A 23954-nucleotide genomic window follows, 5' to 3' on the forward strand; every position below is an offset into this window, starting at 1 on the left:
TTGATTGTGATGTGATTTATTCCGCAAAGCTTAAGTACATTTTAGTATTAAAATCCTCTTTGTGGCAGTTCATCCCTTGCTGTGCTTTCTAGAAAGGATCACCTCATGATACAGAGGCCCTGGTTCAAATCCCAGTGATGCTGCAAAATACGTTTCCTCTTCATTTTTTTCTAGTTAAAGTAGAGAAACATTCAAGAATCAAGAGATGCCATGCACTAATTGTGGTATTCGCACAATATTTTCAATTGTGATACGTATCCAAGGTTATGAGTGAGACGTGAGTTGTTGGTGAGTCAGTGCCATCATAACTGCTGCTCTCAGCAGCTGTAAGCACATGCACTGAGGGATACAAGCTTGAGTAAGCCCCGGTTAACCCTATTAAACGGCTATAAATCTTAACAAAATCTTACAAGGAAACCACTGCACATGCATGCATTCCATGTGATGCCATTGCGCAATCACCCTAAGTCATATATGCGGACCAAATCGCTGGCCCAAAGCAACTCCCTCTTGACATTAGGTCGGTGATCGTGTGTGTGGCACCCGAGGGGTCCCAGGGTCAATGCCAAGTGAAATCTTTGTTCATCTTCTCTCTTTTTTTCGTTCCTTGTTAGGGTTAATAAATTGCATGATAATAGTCTGTGTAAAATATACATTTGTTTATGTGGTAAGATATATGTATTTCTTAATTTAAGTGCTACATCATAATACATAAATTACGCCTACTGATATAGTGAAGGAAATAACATGAACTTTGTAAGAGGTTCTGATTGTAAAGCATTGGCCCTGTTATCAATCAATATATCAAAATGTCAAAATGAGGGATTGCAAATGTAACACTTAGTGACAAGTTAAGTAACATGTTACAAGTAAAGTGTGTTTTTGTTTGAATTTAATTCAAAAAACTATTTGGTACGGGTTCTGTGATTTAAAGTGATCAGCATTTTTTTTTTAGTCCGAGACATGTGAAACTGTACACAAAAGCCAACATGTTGTCTTCAGCTGCTTCTATTAATTGTTGTAATAAATATTTTCAACCCGATGTGACATTTTGGTTGACAATAAAGATATGAGTGGGTTGGGGAGCATCTCAATTCAGGACTGATTTATTGCTATGAATTGCATTGAATAATATTAGATTTAAACAGTTAGTTAAATTATAAACAAATGCAAATTGTCTATCTACCAGTAAATGTCTTTCAACAAAATAATATGTGTCTGAATTCCCTGAATAGACCTCAAGGGCAACAATGTTTATAATAACATCAAGCCAGGAAATGTCTTTATGGGGCATGATCACTGATGATGTCAAACACAAGCAACATGTGGGGACACTTGTTACTCCTTCCAAACTGGCTTAGCCACTTTTATCACCAAGTTGCATCTTCATTATTATCCTTGACCTAGGGTATAGCTATCAACACCTCCCTGGGAGGGTCACAAGGGACATGTAAACTAAATGAGGCAATTTGTCTTACACAGCACTCTTCACCTTGCACACATGGTAGCAATGTTGAGATTAAACCAAGCATAAATCTAAACTGAGTAGGGATGTTTTATGTGTAGTCAAGTGTGTAATTGGGTGTGTCAAATTGAGGCCAGTCCTGAGTATTATCAGATCACTTTGTTCTGAAGGGATCACCATTGTTTTAAAGTAAATTAAATAATTTCTCAAGATGAGTCAATATTCCGGGTCGTCCATAATTTTCGCCATTTTCACTTAAGCACAAAGCGTGCGTAATTTTTACCCCCTCAAGTTAGGCACAAATAAAATGGTGAAGGATTGCCATGAATATTACTAATAAATAGACACCCAAATACTCTGTGGATACGTACTTAGTTTTCAAACTGTAATAATGATGTGAAGGTCTCCTTGCAACTTCATTTTCTTCCACATGTCAGATCAACTTTCGGATTAAATTTTTTTTTAAATACATATCTTCAATACAAATGGTCAAAATTTTCAAGGGATGGACAGCTTTTTCGCCAATTTACATTATCCTTAGATTAAAGTTTACTTCGAGGAATATCAATTTTTAAATTCATAATTTGCAAATTTCAAAAAATCAAAATTATTTGATATCAGAAGGACATTCCTCATATACAGAATGCAATTTGATCTGACAAAAATACTGTGCAAACATTGCTATCCAATCCCTTAAAGGAAATGCTATGGGATTTTATCAAGAGAAATTATCCTAAGCCATTGCCTCTTGTTCAATAACGTGTTAATGTAGGCCTATGTATTAGTACACACATTTTAATCAAAGTGAAATTACAGGTTATCATTCGGAGGGTGGGGGGGTCAAAAAATGCAAAACATTTAGGCTGGGGGCATTCCAATTATCACAGAAACAGAAACTTGTTGCAACAGAAATTTGACTAAATTTCCTGTTAGTATTGTTTTGTAAGTTGATGTCAGTCAGTTAGGATGTATGCTGTAAATAACAAGTGTATGACAGATAGCATCCCTACAGTTTCTATTGTTGTCAGATTTATGCACCAAGTTGATATGGGAAACAATGCATTGGCAACATGACAGATTAACATCCTGTAGTGTAGGAAGAAAATGCCCTATGCTGCTTTGTTGCAGTTCCTGTTTTGTTTATTTTAATTATGCTTGTCACATTTTTTGAAAATGAGTTTATTTTTTTTAACATTTATATAATTTTGCATAGTGGAAAGCATGCAGGTGACAGCAGGTCCTACCTAAAAAAGGGTTCCAATTCAACACTTAATTACATAAGGGCTAAAAATTCTAACACGAACGCACTAAAAGTAGACCCTATAGCAGGGATGTAAGTTTTCAGGATTTTTTGTGTCCAAATTTCCGCAGTTTTATTTATTATCAGCCCGTTTTGGGGCTTTTAAGCCCAAATTCATGCGCTTTTCCAGATTTGCAGGATTTTTTCTTCAGGCCAACTTACATCCCTGCTATAGATTCAAGTTTGCAACAACAATATGTTAATATCACCCAAAATTTAATATTTTGTATATACCCTTAGTATCTTATTACCAAAACTTTCTTGGCCTGGGTTTCCTGATAAACAAAAATGGTTTTGTTTTCCGGTGTCTTAGGGCAAGTGATAATTTATTAGGCATTTCACACCATAAATTACTCTTATTTATAAGCAATGACTGATTTATTATTTAACATTTGTATCAATACAGAATCAGATGTAGGAAATCCACAGTATCCTGGTGTCCCAGGATTACAAAAAAATCAAAGATGGGAAAAAACACTACCAAAACTGGTAAAAAAAGAAAGGGGGAAATCCGATAATTATGTATTTTAATATTTATTATTTTTTATTCGCGACAGCGAACCTGGTGAAAAGGTTTGTTTATTTATTTATATAATTTTTAATATTTCCTCACAGGGAGGATGGCTATTTATTTCTCACATTTACAGCCCTACCTACTATGGGCTATTTCCGGGGAGGAGATAGTTTAAGTGACTACTTATGGGTTCGAATTTCAAACAGCCTAACCATGAAGCTCCCGTAACCCAGGTCTCTTAAAACTGAGGTCCTGGGTTCAATTCCCAGGCGGGATCACTCTTTCTATTTGTCTCATTTATTTGCGACCGCGAACCTGGTGAAAATGTTTATTTATTTATATAATTCCTGTCGATCATGCCACTGGTTTTCCATGTATTTTAATATTCCTTGCACTGAGTGACTGAGGCAGCTAGTTCTTGTTGAGACATTTTCTGCTGCATCTATGCACTTACATAATATGTTCAGCACAACAAATTATGCTTCCAAAAGAAAATTTATTATCCGTAGCCTGGTGGTACCTTGAAATGTCACCAACCACAAACAACAATTTAGACAAGAAAAGTTGCCCCCTCTCCCCAGTAACCCTTAAATACTACAGGTTTGGTTAGGGTTAAAGCCCAATATCACTATGTCAACTGGATCATGGACTCTTTTAAACCATAATTAAAATGAAGGCCACATAAAGTACCATCATTCCCAAAAGTGCTTGATCCAGTTACTTAGGGGTTAGACCACTTCCCTGGTAAATAGACATCCTGAGCACCCTTGTGTGTATCTAGACTATTAAAGTTTTGGTGATCAGGAAATTGATATTGAGCATACTGTGTGATGTAGCCAATTTTATGTGGCCTAGTCTGGGCCTAGTAAGAACCATAATTCAAGTTCAGCATTGTGAGAAGGTTTACAATTTCCAGTTATACTTTCTTAACTAGTTTTAGCACTACTACAGAATTTAACACAATTTTAACCTTTTATTTGTTTTCTATTTATTATATCTTACAGCAAGCAGAATGTACAGTTAGCAAGTGTCTGACTCTTGATCTTGCCTGCTACCCACCAGCCCCAGAACCACCAATCAGTCCAACAGGAAGACACTAAACCACCTACTGTCTCAGCCAACAATGTAGGACATGTGGGTGTCCAGTCTTGGCATAACAATGGATCATTGTCAACAACAAGAGGATACAAATGTAGGAAGTGGTAGAACCCAAACGGGAACACAAACAGTAATAGTGGGCAATTCATGTGGTGTAAAAAGTACATTTTGTTTATGGAACAATATGTGACCAGGTCTAGTGAAACAGTCAGTGTAAAGAAAGTTGGTGATTGAAAGTTTGTGTAGTCATGGTAGTAAGTAATATGAAGAGATGCAAGTTGGTATGATACATGTTGTACTGAAATTAACTTATTTTAAATAAGAATTTAATATGGAGATGGTTTTGTACCCGACTGTGCTACACATTTTAGTTGAGTGTTTTCCAGCCATGATCATTATGAAGTTAATCTTCTTGGAATGATGTTTTCCCAACTATTGCAATGGAAGGGAATGATTGGGTACTATCAGGCCCGTACACAGGATTTCATTTGGGGGTGCTGATTTTGAAAAAGTGGAGGGGGGATTTTGTGAAAAGTGGACTTTCTCCCCAAAATGTGGACCTTTTTTGTCCAAAAAAGCGTAAAAACTACGCTCGCAAATTATGAAATTTTGGGACTTTTTGTATACTTATCCAAATTTGGGAGGTGCGTTGCCATCGCCCCCCCCCCCCTCCCTGTGTACGGGCCTGGATACTATAGGGTATTGGATCATACATACATGTATGTCAGTAATGTTCTGCCAAACCTGCTCTGCTTTTGTTCTACTTACATTGGATAATCAATCTATTGTATGTTTTACTTGCAAGTGCTTTTGTGTTTTCATAACATTGTACCTGTTTCTTGTATCTCAATTGCAATTTAACAATTTGAGTAAACTTGAATGCTGTTTAATTCTTTTTTCTATATTGCTAAGTATGGAGCATTTCCTAGCAATTCTTCAACAACTTGAAAATACAATTACAAAGCAAATTAAACTTCAGAAATATTGACTAAGCTGGTTACATCAATCTTAATTCATCATCAAAAGGTTGATTTAAATGTTTACATGTAAATGTGCCTGGATATGTTTTCTGTTAATTATAGTTATTGTATCACTTGTTCAAATTTCAATATTTGTGTTCAGGAGATCTGTATGTAGCCATTATTTATTTTTTTGGAGAAGTGGGGTGCAGGACTTGTAAAAAAATGACCATTTGGGGGGTGTATATGTAAAAAGTGGACATTTGGACTCTGTGGGTCATTGTAGAACATTATTACTCGAAAAGTTGATCATGTGTGTTTTTCCCCACAAAAATTTTACCATAATAAAAAAGTTGGCACACCCCCTTTTTTGCTCAGTATGGGTCCGTCTTTGTGTTAATATTTTCTATGCTAAGCATGAGTTTTTTTGCTTTTTTTTTACATAGATCATGGATCTGTAAATTTCATTTACTAGTAAACTAAGTGACAATCTTGTGCATTCATTTCCTTTTTCCAATCTTCAAATCTTCTTTTTCTGCATAAATCTCAGTATATTGATATCCCAGATGTTGTCACCTCCTGGATTTCAGGAATTGACTTGGCCCTATTTTCTTTACCATCTTTGTAGGAATTTTTGGCAAGTTACTATGTTTTTTATTCATGACCTTTGATGGTCTCCAACTTCACTATATCCCCTACAAATCCCCTGTAAGTGAATAACCATTTGCTAGGCACAATGTACAGTGTATTATGACAGACCCTAAAAGCAAGATCCATGGAAAGTAAAAGGTGTGTTGGGGTGGACATTACTTCAATGTTAGGAATACTTTTTATTATTAATTTATGTCCGAAATTGTAAATAAGGCGAAGTTGTACATATGTCTGGAAATTGTATCATATGTTTTTATATGTCTTCAATTTTCATGTTCAACATTCTTAGAATACCAAGTTGTTTCACTTCTAGGAGTCTATTTTTAGAATGATCATTAGTAGCATACATTGTAATTATTAACATGTTTTTGTCAACTGTTTGTGTTTATACAAGGGTGGGAAGAAGAAAATGTAAAAAGTTTCTTTCAGAATTGAATTTGAAAGTAACCTTATGTTTGGCATCAAACAAAATCAGTTGTGGGTCTCACAAGACAGAAACAGAAGATACTACAATGTACTATTCTATGTGATGAAAGTAAGTGATAAATTGGGCTTCTTCAACATACTGTAATTGTGACCTCCACAATAATCTGTTTAGAGAATTTCAATCATAAAATGTTTTTCAAAACAGATAAATATCCACTCAGGGTTAACTCCTTTCTATCTTCGAAATGTTATTACATCAGCCAATCTTTGACCCACAGCAGGGATGTAACTGGAGGGAGCAGACTGTCCCCTCCCTCTGAAAAAATAAAAAATATTCAAGGTAATATTGAAAGCATAGAGAATTTTTCTCTTAACCCCCTGAGCACTACCTGCCAATCTAACATTGCCTCTGATTGGTCAATTACATGATATCTTCACTTTAATCACCAATCAGAATGGAGCTTGTGTGGTGAAATTATTCTAACAATGTTGCTGATTGGTCCAATTGATAATGAAAACTTTTTGGCCAATCGGCAGGTAGTTCTCATGGGGTTAAATCATCCCTTTTTGGATGCTCTTTCCCTTGTAATTGGGACCAAATTTACAGTAACTGGGAATGCAGAAGTTGGTTATACACCTGACCCACAATTGATTTGCATGAAAGTAAACATGTAAAAATATGGAATTTACATAAAAATGTTTGTTGTTATTACTGTACTGTGGGTATACATGTGACAGTATTTGTTAATAAAATATTGACATGTACAGTGGATACCAAACTGTACAAAAAATAAGCAGTGTATTTTATGTCATGATTTTTTGATAATACATTTGTATAAATTATTACATCAGATAAAACCCAACAGCATGCAGTGTATTTTTTCACCTTTAAACAAGTTTTTGGTGGTGGAAAAAAGATCCTAAAAAGTTCAGATGATTAATTAGAAAAAACAATTGGGAATTTTTATATAGCACTTCCTAGCGTTGAGATATTCTGTTATTTTGAAGACATTGTTTATATGGTGGTCTCTGTGAAATAAGATCCTGAAATTGTAAGTCAATTGGGCCAATTGGCTATTGACTTGCACACTTAGCAGGGAGTTATTAGGGTCTTAGTAGGAAGGATGGATTGGAGTCTGTGATGGACAGATGGTAATTGTGCTGATACCTGTCATGTTTAATCTGTGCAAGTAAATACAATTAAAATTATTCAGTAATTAGCAACAAAACAAAACATTTATTAATAAAAATGTGCAAAAATTCTAGGACTTTGACAGGATCATCAATATTGAGATGACTCCTTGTACAAGTATTATATTGAAACAACTCAGTAGTGCTTTTTCAACTGCCAAGTTGACAAATGTGTCCTACATTGCGTGTCAGATACAGGAGAGCTCATAGCGTTGTCATTTTATGATTGACAGTTTTGATTCAAGGGACATTCATAGGTTTGCTCCATTCGTTTCATTTCAGTGGTACACAATACATGTAATTACCTCTGCAAGGAGGAAGCAGAAAGGGTTTGTTATTGTTAAACCTAATATCACCAATCCCTGGTCCCCATGTTCATAGGTATTTAGGCTCGTGCAAAATTTTGCAAAAGAGGTGATTTCTGATGAAGAAACTGGATTCAAAATTTTTACGAATCAAATAAAATAAATATGCATACATAATATTAGTGTAAATTTTATTTTTGAGAAACAGAAATACGCATATCTTCCTGGGTGTTGTCACATGCGTTTTATGTCAAAACAGGGTATCTTTTAAATATTGTTCACGTTTGGGCAAAAAAGAGGGTATGTGAAGGGCAGAGGGCCTTGGGGTAGAAAATGGCTAAAAATTGACAGTTCCCTAACAATTTCATGCAGTAGTATTAAAATTTCCCAAAACAATTTAATGTCACTTTTACGAAAATGTTTATTACTATTATGGCCTTGATCTTGAACAGTAGGGTATTTCCTCATACAAAACCTACCTCACTGACTCTCAGTTTTGTTGACATGTTTTGAGATGCCACAAGTAGGTCTTCTTTACCCATTCGTACAAACAAATTAGATTAATTCTGAATAGGAGGTCATTTGGCATTGCTAGGATTGCATTCTTCCATTTATCAATTGGTCTAATAATATCTCCGATCTGTCCTCATCAATTGATCAATTTCATTTGTGCAAAATGTAAACATATTTTGAAATCATTTGTCAATCTTAATTACAGGTGGGTGGTCTGATATTATTCATGGTGTTTTCTACCTTTCACTAAAAGAGTTTTGAGTTGAATTGTTCCACTTTGATATTTTAAGGGGCTGTGCAATAATTATGAGCCGGGGGGAAATTTCCGAACAGCCCACCAAAAATCTTTGCCCCCCTTGCACATGCCAAATTTTTGGGATCTCAATTTGCAAACCTTAAATGGTCTATATACATGTTGCGAGCAGGAAAATTTGCATATTTAAGCATTTCCGTACGGTTTTCCTAAACCTTTCTAGAGCGTTTTATTTAAAAGGCACCCGAAGAATGTGTGCCAAAAATCACTTGCCCCCCTCGGCTTGCCAAAAATTGCTTCCCCCCCCCTTCCTGCTCACCAAAAATTTCTTGCCCCTTCCCCAATTTTACCCTCCCCAGGGCTCATAATTATTCCACAGCCCCTAAGCAAAAGATCTCAATGGCCTATAGAAAAGTATGGGGCATGAGGCCATCACTCTGTTCCTTCCCTCTAATGGAAATCAATCTCATGCCCAAAATTTGCAAATAAAAAGCTTTCTTCAGATATCTGTTTTGAGTTCAGTTTTGATGGGTAAATTGGGGGGTTGATGCTATCAATTTAGTTCATGTAAAGCCAGTTCTGGACTTTTACGTAAATTTTAGGGGGCACTTATTATTTAGTTATTATCCATGCAAAATAAAATGTGGCAATCCAATATGATGGGGATAATGAACTGAGTGTAATGCATTAGTCAAGATAATTGCATGCACTCCATGACGAATACATTTGCACGAGTACATTATACATCATATACTTCGATTACATAATAATAAAACATTTTGTGTGTTTCTGTTAGAGCTTGTAAGTTGTAAAGCTTACCCTGTGTAAACCTGGTGTATGTGAAGTACTAAAACAACAAGCACATGTTATGACAAATTCCCGGAGACAAATTATCTAGGCCTAGGTTAAGTCTACTTTTTACAAACAAGGAAACTGATGAGCCACAGTCAGGGATTGTCGCCTGAATTCACCCCACCTAAAGATGGAAATATGCAACAAACAGTTTAAAGAGATGGAAATTCTGAGAATTCCACCAATTGTCTGTGTCCCTATAATTATGTTAGTTCACAAAAGTTAAAAACTGAAGTCTGTACATATTGAAGCATGATTATACAGGGTGTCCCAAAAGTCTTGCTACCATTTAGAACTGTCATATCTCGGATTGGCCGAGGGGAAATCATAATGCTTATTTGGAAAGAGTAAAAACTTCTCTCTTCCCTTTCTTTACTTGTGAAATTTCGACGAAAATCATTATCTTAATCTGTTATGATATAGTTAATGATAATAGATCAAAATCCTTTATTAATAGAATATCCGAACTAACAATGGGTATAATGCAAATAGCACTTTCACCCATGGCCCTCGTCATACTGATGATGAAGCGCCAACTGAAGATCAAAGTTGACTTAATCTTTAACTTAAGAAGATAGCTTTTACTGGCCTGGTTTGTGAACCAAATTAAAGCATTTGTGCACATTTCTTTGTGTTGCATGTCATCTTGATAGTCTTTGATATTATTACAATATGAGAACTGTTTGATATTGCGTTTGAATATTTGAATGGAGATAAATTAGTACAGATGTTGAGAGGAGGTAGTAGATACTTGGGATCTGGAAATATGTTGCAAAATTATTGTATTGTTTTTGGTGTAATATGCCCAAATGTTTAACCATAGTTTATTTATTATTATCTCTGTAGGTTTGAACCAGGGGTTTGTATGTCAAATTTGGTGTCAAACTAATTGTGGAAGTTTTTCTATGCAAAGACACATTCATATTTGCTGTAGGTTGCTGAATACTAGAGTTATAAATGTTCAAGATGGTATCACGACTTTTGGGACACCCTGTAGTTCAACCATGATTCCCCCCAAGACATTTATGAAAAAACAAAATGATTACATGTAGTCACTTCACTGTGCGAACTTGGCAACAACACACAACTTTTGCAAAGCAATTAGTGAGTCCAGCTTTCTTATTTTGCGTGTGCATCGTTGTTTGATGTTGTATTATTAAAATATGTAATGTTTTTACTACAGTAAGCCAAAGAATTAAGATACCAGTTATATTCACCCCTGTATATCCTAAACAAAGATATGTCAGCTGCATCTTTTAGCTTGAATTTAAGATCCCATTTGTTGAAATTGTTTAAGAAATAAAGACACGACCATCCAAAAAACCAAGGAAGATGCCAATTTAAAAGTTGCAGTTTGCTCCATTGCATGCCTATTTGTACACAAAGTGTTCACGTACAAGGAAACTAGCGCTGTGCTTCCATTAGCATGTTAAAACTAGCATCAGGCTTTCATTGGTTAGAACACAAAAGTGCAACTTTTAATTTTGTCTCAATAGGTTTTAGATCACTGGTTCTTTAATTTTCAGCCAATTTCAACAAAATAAAGTCTTGAATCAGAGCTAAAGAGTACAGGTATTGGCTGCTTGTTTTAATTTTGACATATTTGTCTTTATTTAGGATACACAGGGGTGAACACAACTAGTACAGTGGAAACTCGTTAATACGAGATCGCTTAATGCGAGAAACCGCTTACTACGAACAGACACACGTGGTCCCAATTTTCCCCTATTATTTACTGCACAAAAGAAACTGTTTAATACGAGGTAAATAATATGAAATCCGCATAATACGAGCACTTACTGTCAGTCGAAGCTTTTGTTTTCTATTGTTTTTACGACGGATAAAACGAGCTAATTTCTCAAGCTGGATTTATGATGTACCGGTACATCATGTCAGGAGTTGACAAAATATTCGTTCGAAAAGTGACGAAAACTCAAAGCATGACTTCGAATGCAACTGCTGCACTCTTATACGTACAAATCAGTGCAAGGAGAACCAGACCAGGGCAAAAGGACCTCCGAGTACACTCACGCCACAGAAAAATGCCTCTTACCGAAAATCAAAAGGAACATTAGCCTATCATCATGATCATAACGATCGAGGGAACTGTGACATTGCTCCTGCAATGGCAGCTGCAAATTATCTAGTATATAAAATAATGACGTTTCGCTCGTACAGTCTCACTGTGCCGACTTTCTTCTGACACATTTTTGGCATCTGACTTTTAAAACGAACTCCGCTTAATACGAGCTAAACATGCCGGCCCCGGCGATCTCGTATTAACGAGTTTCCACTGTACCTTAATTCTTTGGCTTACTGTATGTACAGACATGTAGATTTCATGCTGCAAGATGAATCAAGTTTGATATGATATGATGATGATGATGAAATATCAATATTTAAATGCCAAAATTGAAATCAATCAAGGCCTCCGCTACAATGTTGGTAAAGTTACACCTTCCCATAGAAAAGAAAGTCATGTAAAACTTGGCATCAGGATATAATGATTGCAATACCACTGAATTTACAGTGTATGTATAAAATTTATATAGTTGAAATGTTGGGCCATGTCCAAAAATGAATACATTATTTTGTATCATGCCATTTATAAATGTTTGCATGCATGCAGGGGAAAAGAAATAAGTTAATCGCAGCGTCTGATGTGCATAGATTAAAATATACCAAACCTTACTGGGCTGGCCAAAATCTCAAAATTTGATGGGCATGATAGAGCTGGGGGAGGGGGAAAGACTGTTAATTGAGTTGCCCACCTTCAACCACATATAAGTAGACTTAGAACTTTTCAGAAAATTTCATGGATTCCAGAAATTTTCCATTAAAAATCCAGAATGTGAAAGAAAAAAAAAAAAGAAAAGTTTTTTCCTTTTTTTTTCTTTGATGAAAGTTGATCGGTTTTGCCGTTGAGCAATTATTAAAGGAAGAATAGGAAAAGTTATCCCGTCCCGCAGGGGCGGATTTAGGGGGGGGCGCAGCCGGCACGCGCCCCCTCTATTTTTTGACTAGCAAAGGGCGCCGTAACTTAAAAATACAAAATTGTAAGAAATTAAAAAAAGGAACAAATTCGCCATGCACAGCATACAATGGGCCAAAACCGTTGAGTTTTCGAGGGGTAACCCCTTTAACACATTTTTTTTCGTCATCGACCAAAAGGCGCCTTTATCAAAAATTCCTGGATCCGACCCTGTCCCGGGAACTGAATCCAGAACCGCATAGTCCAGAGGTCCTGGGTTTAATTAATTCCTGGGCGGAATCACTTTTCCTATTTCCTCCTTGAATAAATGCTCGATGGCTAAACTGATCAAATTTCATCATAGTCTGCTTATTCCTGTCAAAAAAGCTACCCTTTTTATGGGGGGTTTCTTCTTTGTGTCTTTTACATTTCCAGATTTATTTATTATGGAAATTTCCTGAAAGTTACATCTCTGCTATATGTGTTTTTCGACATAAAAAGAGCGCAACATTTTTTAGGTGAGGGGAGATAGTACATGATACTCTAGTAGCCTAATCCCCAGACAAGTGCTGAATGTTCCAAATTGTGCCCCATGTATTTTAAAAGCACTCGTTCAACTGTCTGGCCAAGCGCCTTTTACATCTCTAATATTCTGACTTTGGGGTTTGGTCAAAAAAGTTTTTGAGACAAACTTTCACAAATGTAGAAATAGTGACATTCTGATGAATTCCAAGCACATGAATAGGCCAGAAGATGTATCAGGGTCAAAGTAACCCTGCACAAAAAACAATGCAAAAATATTCTGGATGTAATAGATAGGTCTACATTAATATTATTTTCTTTATGCAATGGAGGAAACAAAAGTCCAAGTTAACTTTTTGGCTAGGCTGCATCCTGGTGTAAAGTATCCACTGCAAACTTGATGGCAATACATGTAGTATCCAGCTTGTTTCTCAAGGGAACATCTAGTAATCTGTAGTAAATCCTTACAAATGGAGAAATAGCTGAGAATATGTCAATGGCTATCAGCTGAGTAAACTGTCTTATATGCTGGGATGGAAGCATTGCAACAATTCTACATGAAGATGTGAACTTGGATGACCTGAACTTGGCTTTTAAAAAGTGAGAGAAAATACTGTTATGAATTTGATAGGTTTGAACTAGAACACTTTTATCAAGTCCAGGGTTCAATCCAGGATGATCTGCTTGATCTAAAATAATCACATGGATTGGTGGTGGGTAGGACCAACCTGTATTTTCTAATTGTGGGACAATAACATACTTTGATATACCAAAGTATACTTTGGATATACCATGGTTGGTTGGCAGATATATAGGCCTAAAGTTTAATCACTTTCCAGAATAAAGATGTGTATAGGCCTACCTGTAGAGGTACATGTAGGCATGCAATATGGGGGAATGTGGAGGGGATGGCCGGGGATGTGAATACATTTCTAGCTATTCCTTTTATATTAAAGGTGGTTTTGCACAGTATTTAGATTTGCCCATGGAAGTTCTCTTCCATGATTTGCCTATTACTGTAAAAGTGGAAATTTTTGTGTGATTAATTTTTTGCGCTTTGCCAGTTTTGAACTTTTCCCCCTGTTTTTAAATTGGCAATTCTTAAACTTATAAGTTTCCTTTTTACATTGAGGCTATAGGCCTACACAAAAGAAATATATTCGAGTAATGTTATTTTCGCGGTAGCAGCTTGGAACGTGAAAAGCGCGGAAATAAATGCAGCATGAAAATTTCCACTTTTACTGTATCTTTTTGAAGAGAAAATTCTAAACATTAAAAGATGGTTTATGAATTGGACTATGTGATCTAAATCTTTGCATATTTTGTACTGAAGGTCTTGAGAAAAAAAGTAGTTCACTTTTTGCAATATTTTGACTTGGCCTAGCCTTGACTTTTGTCATCATCCCATTCAGTGTAGGGGCTGATTGAAGAACCAGAGTTTTAGCGTTCAGGGTCATTGTTGGACCATTACTCAATTTGCTGGACTTAACCAAACCATAACCTGAATGTGGATGCAAGGACAATTAAAGACAACACTTTGGTAAGTTTGTAACTTCAAAAGTGGTAACTTCAATGCAAATATATGTGGTTAATTAATAATGAAGTGTGAAATGTGCCCTTCCTTTCTACAACACAGGAAACTTTATGTATTTTAAGTTTTTCACAATGTGTAGGAGGTAGAACTTACCTCCTGAACAAAATGTAGTAGTCCCAGTAGGAACCAATCTGTGGTTGAGCTGCAATAGGACACCACCTGTTTTGTGGAAGATTCATTATCAGGACCAGAAATATTGCCAACAAAATTATTGTGAAAACCAGGTTAATAATGATGTTTGCTACAAAAGCTTACTGGGAGAGCAGAAATGTAAGAGGTGATGCAACAAGATAAGGAAATTGTATTTTCTTACACATCTATGTCCAGACTCAGTGAATTTGGAAACTTGCATGAACCTGGAATTACTTGGAATTATTTCGTTGTAGTGTGCTTGATTTTATGTAATCTAACAACAGGATTAAGTGGATCTTGTTAGGAATCATTTACTAGAAGCTTTCTAGGGCAAGGGACAATCCAGAGAGCAGCACGTAACCTAGTGTTGATGTAAGTTTGTCCTGTACATTGGTTATTGGTGGAGTTAAAGTTGTGCAATTTTTGCTTTATGAAAAGTTGTTGTGCTGAGACAGAACAATGAATTGGATTGTGACTTTCATATTCTTGGGATGCATATATTCTGCTCAAGGTGAGTTGCAGTACTAACTGTATTTTAGTGTAGGCCTATAATAAACATTTTTAATACATGTGTAAAGGATATTTTCATAGTGGTGGTAGGGTATTTTTGCAAACAGTAATGCAGACACCTGACCTGTGTGACATGTATGTGCCATGTGTCATATATTATTAGATGATGATATAAATAAATCCCAGGTTATTGACATTATTTATAATTTTACATTTGATTTATTTTAAACACATACCATTGTAATCTGTCAAATATCAAATCATGAAGAGTAATTTACACCAAAACATCCCAAAATTCATAAAAATTCAGATTTGTGCATTGGAACAAACTTATAGGCCTATGCATGCATGCTCATGAAGCAAGCATGAACAAACATGAAAGCAATCTTAAGAAACACAAAATCTGACATCAAAATGATGGTGGGATATAAGTATGTCTCTAATTATCCCATGAATGAGGCTGACAAATCCAGAAACCATGGTTAACATATGTTGCTGCCCCCCTGGTGGACAAAAATATATATGATTAACTAAGGACTCTTTTTTTCATGGTTCAACATAGCCCCCAAAACGAAAATGTTTAGAGGGTGAAGCCCAACGATCATATTTTTGGGGGTGGGGAGTTCACATTTTGGGAATCCCACCCCCCCCAAAAGAAATTATTAATCCAATGTAAATTAATAAATTGGCCTTTTTATAATATTATTGTTGAACAGGCTTGATAATGTGTCGCAAAAAAGGGGTTATTTCTACTCTATGTTCGCAAAACATAAAATGTTTGCAATATTCAAAAATAGGGTTGTTTTTGACAACATTATACTCGAAATTAAAAAATAGGTGCTAAATGTTAATCATGAGAATGTTGCAATCCCTAGAAATCTTATTTCTTGCTCAATTTATTTCCGGATTTCACTTTCGTGAAACTTTTTTGCCTTCCTAATATTCAGCAATTCACTCGGTTTGTTTCAGGGGTTTTGTTTACATCGCTAACGTCACTATAGAGATTGCCCAGTTTGGCCGCTTATTCCATAGGACTTTTTTTGTCGCCTTTATTAATGACATGCCCGGCCTATATTAAAAGGACAATGGAAAAGAAAATGAATCGGAACAGGTGTTTTTTATGTTGTAAAAGTGGACTTCAGATGAAAAAAATACGGGTATTGGCAAATTTGAAATATGTACCCATTTTTGTGTAAAATAGGGGTAACAAATGCTGAAAATGTTCTTGAAACTGCACAAAAGGGGGGTATTTTTGACTTTTAGAACTATCATGTGTTATGCCTGATGATACACCTTTGAATAGGAAGTGACGATACCAGGTTTATTTAAGATTAGTTTTGGTCTGATTTTGCTCCAATCATAAACTACAAATAAATAATCATGATCATGGAAGCCATATTAAAACCATAGGCCTTCTTTTAATATGCATAAACCTGAATGATTTCTTCTGATCATACCTTGTATAACTGCCTGCCTCTTCCAAAATGGCTTACAAACCATTGACCTGGAATTAACCTATCAAATAGACACACTTGCCACAGGCCATTTGAAGGCCTATCCACCTCCTATCATGATCATCACTTCCAGATGACTGAGTGAGAACTGAAAAGTGCACTGCCTTCATTTGCTCACACCAGGGACACAAGATATCCCTGCTCATACTGGAGCTGGAGTGCAGGATTTACATTGGGGATATCTTTCCTGGGCTTATCACATCATCATAAGCTTAGGAACCAGGGGGGGCTCAGCCCCTCAATAATTTCGGTGCAGACTGCAGGGCTGGAATACCTTTCAACCCCCCAATAATCTAGGTTAAGTTAAAAATTGATAAAATAGAGGGAAAATGGGTGTTTGTGATCTATATTTTGCAAAATTTTCAGACTGCAAGGGGGCAGGCGGCCCACCAAATATTTGTCAATTTTCAGCCCCCCCCCCATGTTGAAAATCTTCCTAAGCCAATGATCATTATATAATCACTGATAGTGGATTCAGTCAGATGAGGGGAGGTGTAACACAGGCCTATAGTATGGGATGTGCCATGTCAATGTGGACTGTTTCTCTCAACCTATTCAGAAGTAAATTTTGTGACCCATCAATATACCTTTTCACACTAAAACACCCAGCAAATTTTTGTCAAAATTGGGCCATCAGTGCTTTTGAGAGGGAAATTGGCCTAATTTTTTTCCCTCTGATTGTCAACATGAAAAGGGATATATTGGTATGGATGTAGGGGTGTGTACATGTACAAAGTGTCCCAAAGATCTTTTCACTCGGATGGCAAATTATTTTGGAAAAACTGAAATCTATAGAGTATTTTAAAACTGTACCGTAAAGAAGACATACATTTTCATTTCACTTATCTTTTATTTTATTTCAAGTCAAGTCAAGTCAAAAACTCCAAATTGACCCAGGAGATTTAGCCACAAATTCCCATGTTTAGCCTTATTTGGTCAATAATTCAAAAAATAAGGCCAATATCCAAAACATTTATTTTAAACAGTCCCGGGTATGGGATTTTAACAAAAAAAAAAAAAAGTCTAATTTTGTATTTTTGATGGAGAGATGAGCAAGAGCTCTTATATGGATGGCCTCTTCACAGTTTGCTTGTTCAAGAATCCCAGTAAAGATCCATATTTATTTTACCATCTATGCTTTTAAATTTCAGGAGCATTACGAGATGTAATAGGAGTGTGCTGTGATATGGGCCGGCAATATGCAGCCCAGGATGGCGTGTGCAGTGACTTGGAGTTCTTTCCACTCTTTGATATCCAGGAGGTAGACAGACCTGCTTGTATTTACATAGCAACAGGTTGCTGTAGCCACGAAACACCAAAATTATTGTGTGAAGATGGATTATTACAACGATCTAACTATGGAAGTTGTGAAAGTATTCAATCTGATAACTGCTATGAAGTAGAAAAGGTAATATCAAGCATGATTTGGAATTAAGGCTGTCAATTGCCCTTTAAAAGGGCATTTCGTGATCCACAGCCTCATCCTCCCACTTTTCACAAAAAAAGTTGAGATTTTTATACCACTGGAAACCTCTAGCTACATAATATTTATGTACCAAAAATTTCTTGCAGATTAATACGTTTAGCACAAATATCGTCAAATTTGAATTTCGTTCTGGTATACCAGAACGAAATTACAACAGTGTCCTATGGAGCAGTGTAATACACATAATCATGCATAACTCGCAAACGCAAAATCGGAATCCACTGAAAATTTGGGAATAACCTTTTTTGTGGATATCTACTGAAAAATGTCATAAAAAGAGGATGCTAGGATCACAAAATCCTCCTTTAAGGGATCGTACAGCGATGTTTGCACAGTATTTTTGTGGGACCTGAGAGCACATCAGACATGTCAAATTGCATTCTGAATACGAGAAATGTCCTGATGATATCAAATAATTTTGATTTTATAAAATTTGCAATTTTATGGCAAATTATTAAAAATTGATATTTTTGCCATTTAAAAATCCTCTTTATAAATTAAATAATATGTACTTAACTTTATAAATCAAATGATATGTAAAGTTTATGGGAGGAAAAGCCGACCATCATTTGGAAATTTTGAACTTTGGTATTGCTGATATTCATTTTTTTATCCAAAAAGACCTACAAATTTTAGGTCTTTTGGGATAAAAAAAAATGTAGGCTATATATCTTCAATACGAAATATTGACAGCTTTATTTGGAATGAACTAAAAGAAATGAAAATTTGTAAATTGCCCCAGTAGCTGCAAGGGCCAGATTGTGAGGTTGTCATTCAAGATGACCATGTTAAAATGCCTGTTTAACATATCCCCTACCCCATGCCATGACAGACCAAGGGGAATAACCAAAGGACAACCAGTCACATAATCATGACATGGCTGAATAGAATCCACATGTAAACTTTTCACTGGTAAAAATTACATCACCCAAGAACACCACCCTGTGTTTGCATTAATGTTGTTAAAGTAAAGGGTAAAGGGGATTATCTAACGAAGCGATTTGGCCAGACTCTGCCTTGAAATGCTGGTGAGTGGGATCGCTATGTACACCTCCTTCACAGCGAGTCTGTTACCTTCCCGGCGTTGAATGAAGCCAGTACCCATGCATTTGTACATCTGGTGGGGCGAGGCAATAGGGTTGAAGAGCCTTGCCTATTAAGTACACAGCATGTTGAAGATGCAGGGAATTTAAACTCATGACATCAAGCTCAAAGGGGGAGGGTAAAATGGGGCCCCAAGAATTTGTTAGCAAGCCAAAAAGGGGAGGGAGTAATTTTTGGCTGGTTAAAAGGAGAGGGGACACATTACTTTTGGCATTTATTCTTAAAATTAAATAATACACTCTAAAAAAGGCTAAGTACAACATTACGGAAATCAAAGTTCACTGGCATTCATTGTTATTCTTCCTTTCTACAGGCTTGTTGTAATTGCTGTGAACTTGGTCTGATGGCATACCATGATGGAGCACCATGTGAAATGGAAACATTGGGTGAATTCTGCAACCATGCATTCCAGACATGCTGTCAAAGAGCCTTCAATGAGGGTGATGGTAAGTGACCCACCATTTCAGTTCAGAATTGATGCCATCTCCATTTGAAAGTTGGAAATTAGATAGAAATAGACCTGTGCAACATATTTTAATTTGAAAGCCAGATCTGGCTCAAATTCAACATAGCCTAGGCTCCAGAATGTACTATTGTTATTTCCTATTTTCAAAATCACACGATGTTGTAATGGAATGTGGCAAGGAATAGTTTAAAACAGAAAATGGTCACATAGGTGGATCAGATAAATGACTGGCACACAGACATATTCTGTGTACTATTAAATTCAGCTGTATTAAATAATGTGTTTTATCGATATAACATTACTAGAAAATGGTTATAGCTCAAAAACTTGCATACTATATATTTAACCCCAGTCACTCCATGGGGTAGAGTAGGAGACTGGCATGCCAAGTTCTTTACTAATTATGATCAAAATAGAGCTCATACTTTGGTGATTTACAATGCACATGAACCCCCCAATGTCTCAGGTTGTGTAAAAGCAGTTGCAATGGCCCAGATCATAAAAACAGTTTAGCTTGATCATTCAGAGCTACAATGTATTCAGAAATGTGGGCCTCCCTAAAGCCATTATCAGACTAGACAAAATTTCAAGAATTCAGATTTCATAAGGCATTTGTAAGCAAAAGTTGATAACCTACAATCAAGGTAATTAATGTTGGCACACTCTGGCATACTAAATGTGAATCGCCACCCCTCTCCCACAGTTCAATGTTGATGTAAGCACTTTTTCCATTGGGCTCTCCAGTCTCCCCAACATTGATTGAGGGGGAATGGGGGAGGGAAGGGGAAAGCAGACATGCCAACTAGTACGGTTTCACCGTATTTTGTACGGTAAAACGTGAAAAATACGGTAGTACGGTCACCTCCAAAAAAATACGGAATTCCAGAATTTTGACCAAAATAATAAAAAGATAAACAGTTGCAAGATTAGACTACCGACTGAATTACTGGTATCATTTGACCACTTTCTTGGTCTGTTAAAGTGGTTGACTACATCGTTTTTCTCTCAACTTTCGATCATGCATGCACATTAAAAATTATTATATAATAGGCCTACAAGATGCTTTCCGAAATAATTTTCTTCTGACTTGCAGATTTTTCATGCACATTAATATTCTTTATTAACCACCTAATGCTATGTCTTCTGAAGGTATTTAGTTAACTATTTAATAGCTCTTTTGGTGCAAAAGAATAAGCCTACAAGAAGGTTTCCGACCTCCTTTTACTTCCGACTTTCGCACCATGCATGCACATTAAAGAAATATTTAATAGGCCTACAGGATGGTTTCCGAAATAATTTTCTTCTGACCTGCAGATTTTTCATGCACATTAATATTTTTTATTAGCCACTTTTTTTTGGTATCAACTTTTACTCAAAAATGCTTCAACAATTTTATACAAGCACATATGTGACCATCCACCACAACTGAGCCCCGATGTCGCCAGTGCCACTATTGAGATATGCTCCATTGAACTTAACAATAAACAATAGGAAACAAAGGATTTATTGACTGTTTTATTTATTTTTCACCACTTAAATGTCAAGTACTATAGACATGATATACATCATTTTAAAGCTAATTTCAAGCAGAATAGTTTGGTTGAATATCTCAAAAATGATGATTGGCGACTTCAGGGCTCAGTTGTGCTGGATGGTCACATATTTAAGATTTTCCTCTTATCTATTATCTAGTTAGTAAGTTACTTGCAGCCATGTTCAGATCTTAACAGGCCATACATGGAAACCAAGAAATAATTCCTTATCCAGGAGGTTGCTCAATTTCATCCAAGGGAACATACTGAGAAAACTCAAATGGATGGACATATAAGCCAGTGCTTGCAAACCCTCAACAACTATGATTCTTTGTCTGCTGCTACTGTTTTGTATGTTTTTCAGTCTTTCACAGTCCTTATCAATAATAGAATGATCCGAGATGTGTCGCCCATTCTTCAGCTCTCCTCAAAGCTGGAAAACTTATTATGCAGACAAAAAATATACTTTATTAATAGTTTTCCTCTCCTTTTTCAGTTGATGAATGCTCCATTCCATCAAACTTTGGAGGTGCAGGTGGTAAATGCAGTGAAAAATGCATCAATGTTATTGGTGATTACAAATGTGGATGTGGTGAAGGCAAGACCTTAGCAGCAGATGGACACAAATGTGTTAGAGGTAAGTGGCCAACACTGTGTAATGTCAGCTTTGATGCAGACCTGGCTCTTGTTGATTCTTTTAGGTCTTCAACTGTTCATTTTAAAACAACAGCAATTTTTTTCCTATTCTACAGGGTACAGATTAATGAAAAGTTATATTACATTTAGGGCTGTTGTCGAGTAGAAATTTTATTGTTGACAATCATCAAATCTCAAGATTTGACGTTGACAAGTTGTCGACAAAGCATTAGAGACAATGTTATGTGTTGTTTATTTACATCAAAATATTACCATACACCCCAAATACATTTGCCGGGATGCGCATCCTACCCAAGCATCTCGCCAAAAACTGCTTTTGTTGCAAACCCTTATATATCAGTACTTTTTTGATGATTTTTTGATGTTTTTTCAAAATTGCTCAAGTGGATGTAAGGGGTTTTGCAACAAAGCTCTTCATTTCTTGAAGTTGGTAAATTTTGCCACCACTTATATGTAAAATGATTGGGATTAACTTATACCATTCCATGTTTGTTTGCTTGTCTTTTTTTCAAGGGAATCCAAATAATAACCAGCGACTTCAACCTACAGAAAGACCATACACTGACCCATGTGACACAGCTCCCTGCACCCAGGATTGCCGTAGTAATACTGTGACATACCAGTGCTCTTGTAGATCAGGCTATAGACTGCAGAGTGATAGAGCAACTTGTATCCGTAGGTAGACAATTCCAGTTGGCAGATTGGTTTGAGTGGAGGGGGCAATAATATAGGGCACATGCAGTCTAGTCCAATAGTCCAATAGATTGCTGCAACCATCCTGTTAAATTTGCCATATTTGGCAGAGATACAGTACTTAATCATTAAAGCTATGGATCTATTTCAACAGCACCCATATTTTGTGGGAAATGTCATTGAACTTTAGACAGTGGTCAAGTTCAAAGTTGCTTGGACTTGGTTAAAAACAACACTTATGTGTTCATCTAGTCATAAGGATTCAGAAAAAGTATAGTTTGACCTATCTAGGACGTACATTTATGGAGTTATGGGCAAATAGATAACATTGTAACATCATAGGTCAAATTTTGGCTTCACAGGGGGCGAAAATGAAAATAGTGCTCCAATTTTGGTATTTCTGTTATTGGTATTATTGTTTTAGCCTGTTCGATTTTTGGAAAGGCAAAACGTAAAAAAATCATATTTTTGAGGAAAATTGTGTGTTATTTTGTAAAGTGAAGAGATGAAAGTGACAGTTATGAATGAGGTTAATAACTTTGCATCGGTAATATGTCGGCCATTGTAAAAAATCTAAACATTTTGCTTTGGACCTCGGAATATCCCTCGGTTCCAAAGGCTGTTTAGATTTTTCACAATGCCCTCCAAATAACCGATGCGCAGTTATTAACCTCTAACCAATGCATAGTTACGGCGCTATCCAGTGAAAATAAGTACCAATATTAACCATGTGATGTCGCTATGATATTGTAGTGTGAATACCCCTCAGCATTAGCACCAATCCGGCTTGAGATGTGGGGGGACAACCGGTCAAAATTGTTAAAAAGTGGCTGAAAAGAACAAAAAACTGGTCATTTTGCACAAATATATATGCCAAATTTGAACAGAATTGAACAAGCCGTTACGGAAAGAAGCTGGACGCAAATTTACCCAAAAAAAGTCCAATATGGTTGCCGTTGCCATGGAAACTGTGTATTTAACAGACTTTTTTTTTGTGTGACAATGAAAAGTTTCATCAGGGTACACAATCTGACCAAATTTGAAGTTATTCAGATGATTGGTTTGGAAAATCACCTTTACAACTTTAATAGTCTCCCCTGTCAAGTTTCAAGTCATTTCCACATCCATTAAAATATTTTCAGAAGGGCAAAAATATAGCATTATAGAGACATGTTTATGATGTTGTGTAGAAAGTAGCTGCTACTAAATTGTTGATAAGATTTGTGTTTAATTCTTTGACCACCAG

At 36.1% G+C, this 23954-nt stretch overlaps 2 protein-coding genes across 4 annotated transcripts in view; both read left to right on the plus strand.

Moving 5' to 3' along the window:
* The window catches only part of LOC140149194 (structural maintenance of chromosomes protein 1A-like), a 38887-nt gene extending 31680 nt beyond the window's left edge, over positions 1-7207 (plus strand). The window contains exon 23 of the mRNA XM_072171403.1: positions 4284-7207. Within this exon, the coding sequence (XP_072027504.1) occupies positions 4284-4379 (96 nt within the window). The 3' untranslated portion in view covers positions 4380-7207. The remainder of the gene's footprint in view (positions 1-4283) is intronic.
* Positions 7208-14755: 7548 nt separating this feature from the next.
* The window catches only part of LOC140149195 (uncharacterized), a 37565-nt gene continuing 28366 nt past the window's right edge, over positions 14756-23954 (plus strand). Inside the window, exons 1-5 of one of the 3 annotated variants that reach the window (XM_072171405.1) lie at positions 14756-15257; positions 17922-18178; positions 19674-19806; positions 21855-21995; positions 22529-22690. In XM_072171405.1, coding sequence (XP_072027506.1) covers positions 15206-15257; positions 17922-18178; positions 19674-19806; positions 21855-21995; positions 22529-22690 — 745 coding nt within the window. In that variant the 5' untranslated portion in view covers positions 14756-15205. The remainder of the gene's footprint in view (positions 15258-17921; positions 18179-19673; positions 19807-21854; positions 21996-22528; positions 22691-23954) is intronic. The other 2 variants (XM_072171404.1, XM_072171407.1) reach the window with 2 other exon arrangements.

This window comes from Amphiura filiformis, chromosome 3 (assembly GCF_039555335.1).
Source record: "Amphiura filiformis chromosome 3, Afil_fr2py, whole genome shotgun sequence".
NCBI lineage: Eukaryota > Metazoa > Echinodermata > Ophiuroidea > Amphilepidida > Amphiuridae > Amphiura > Amphiura filiformis.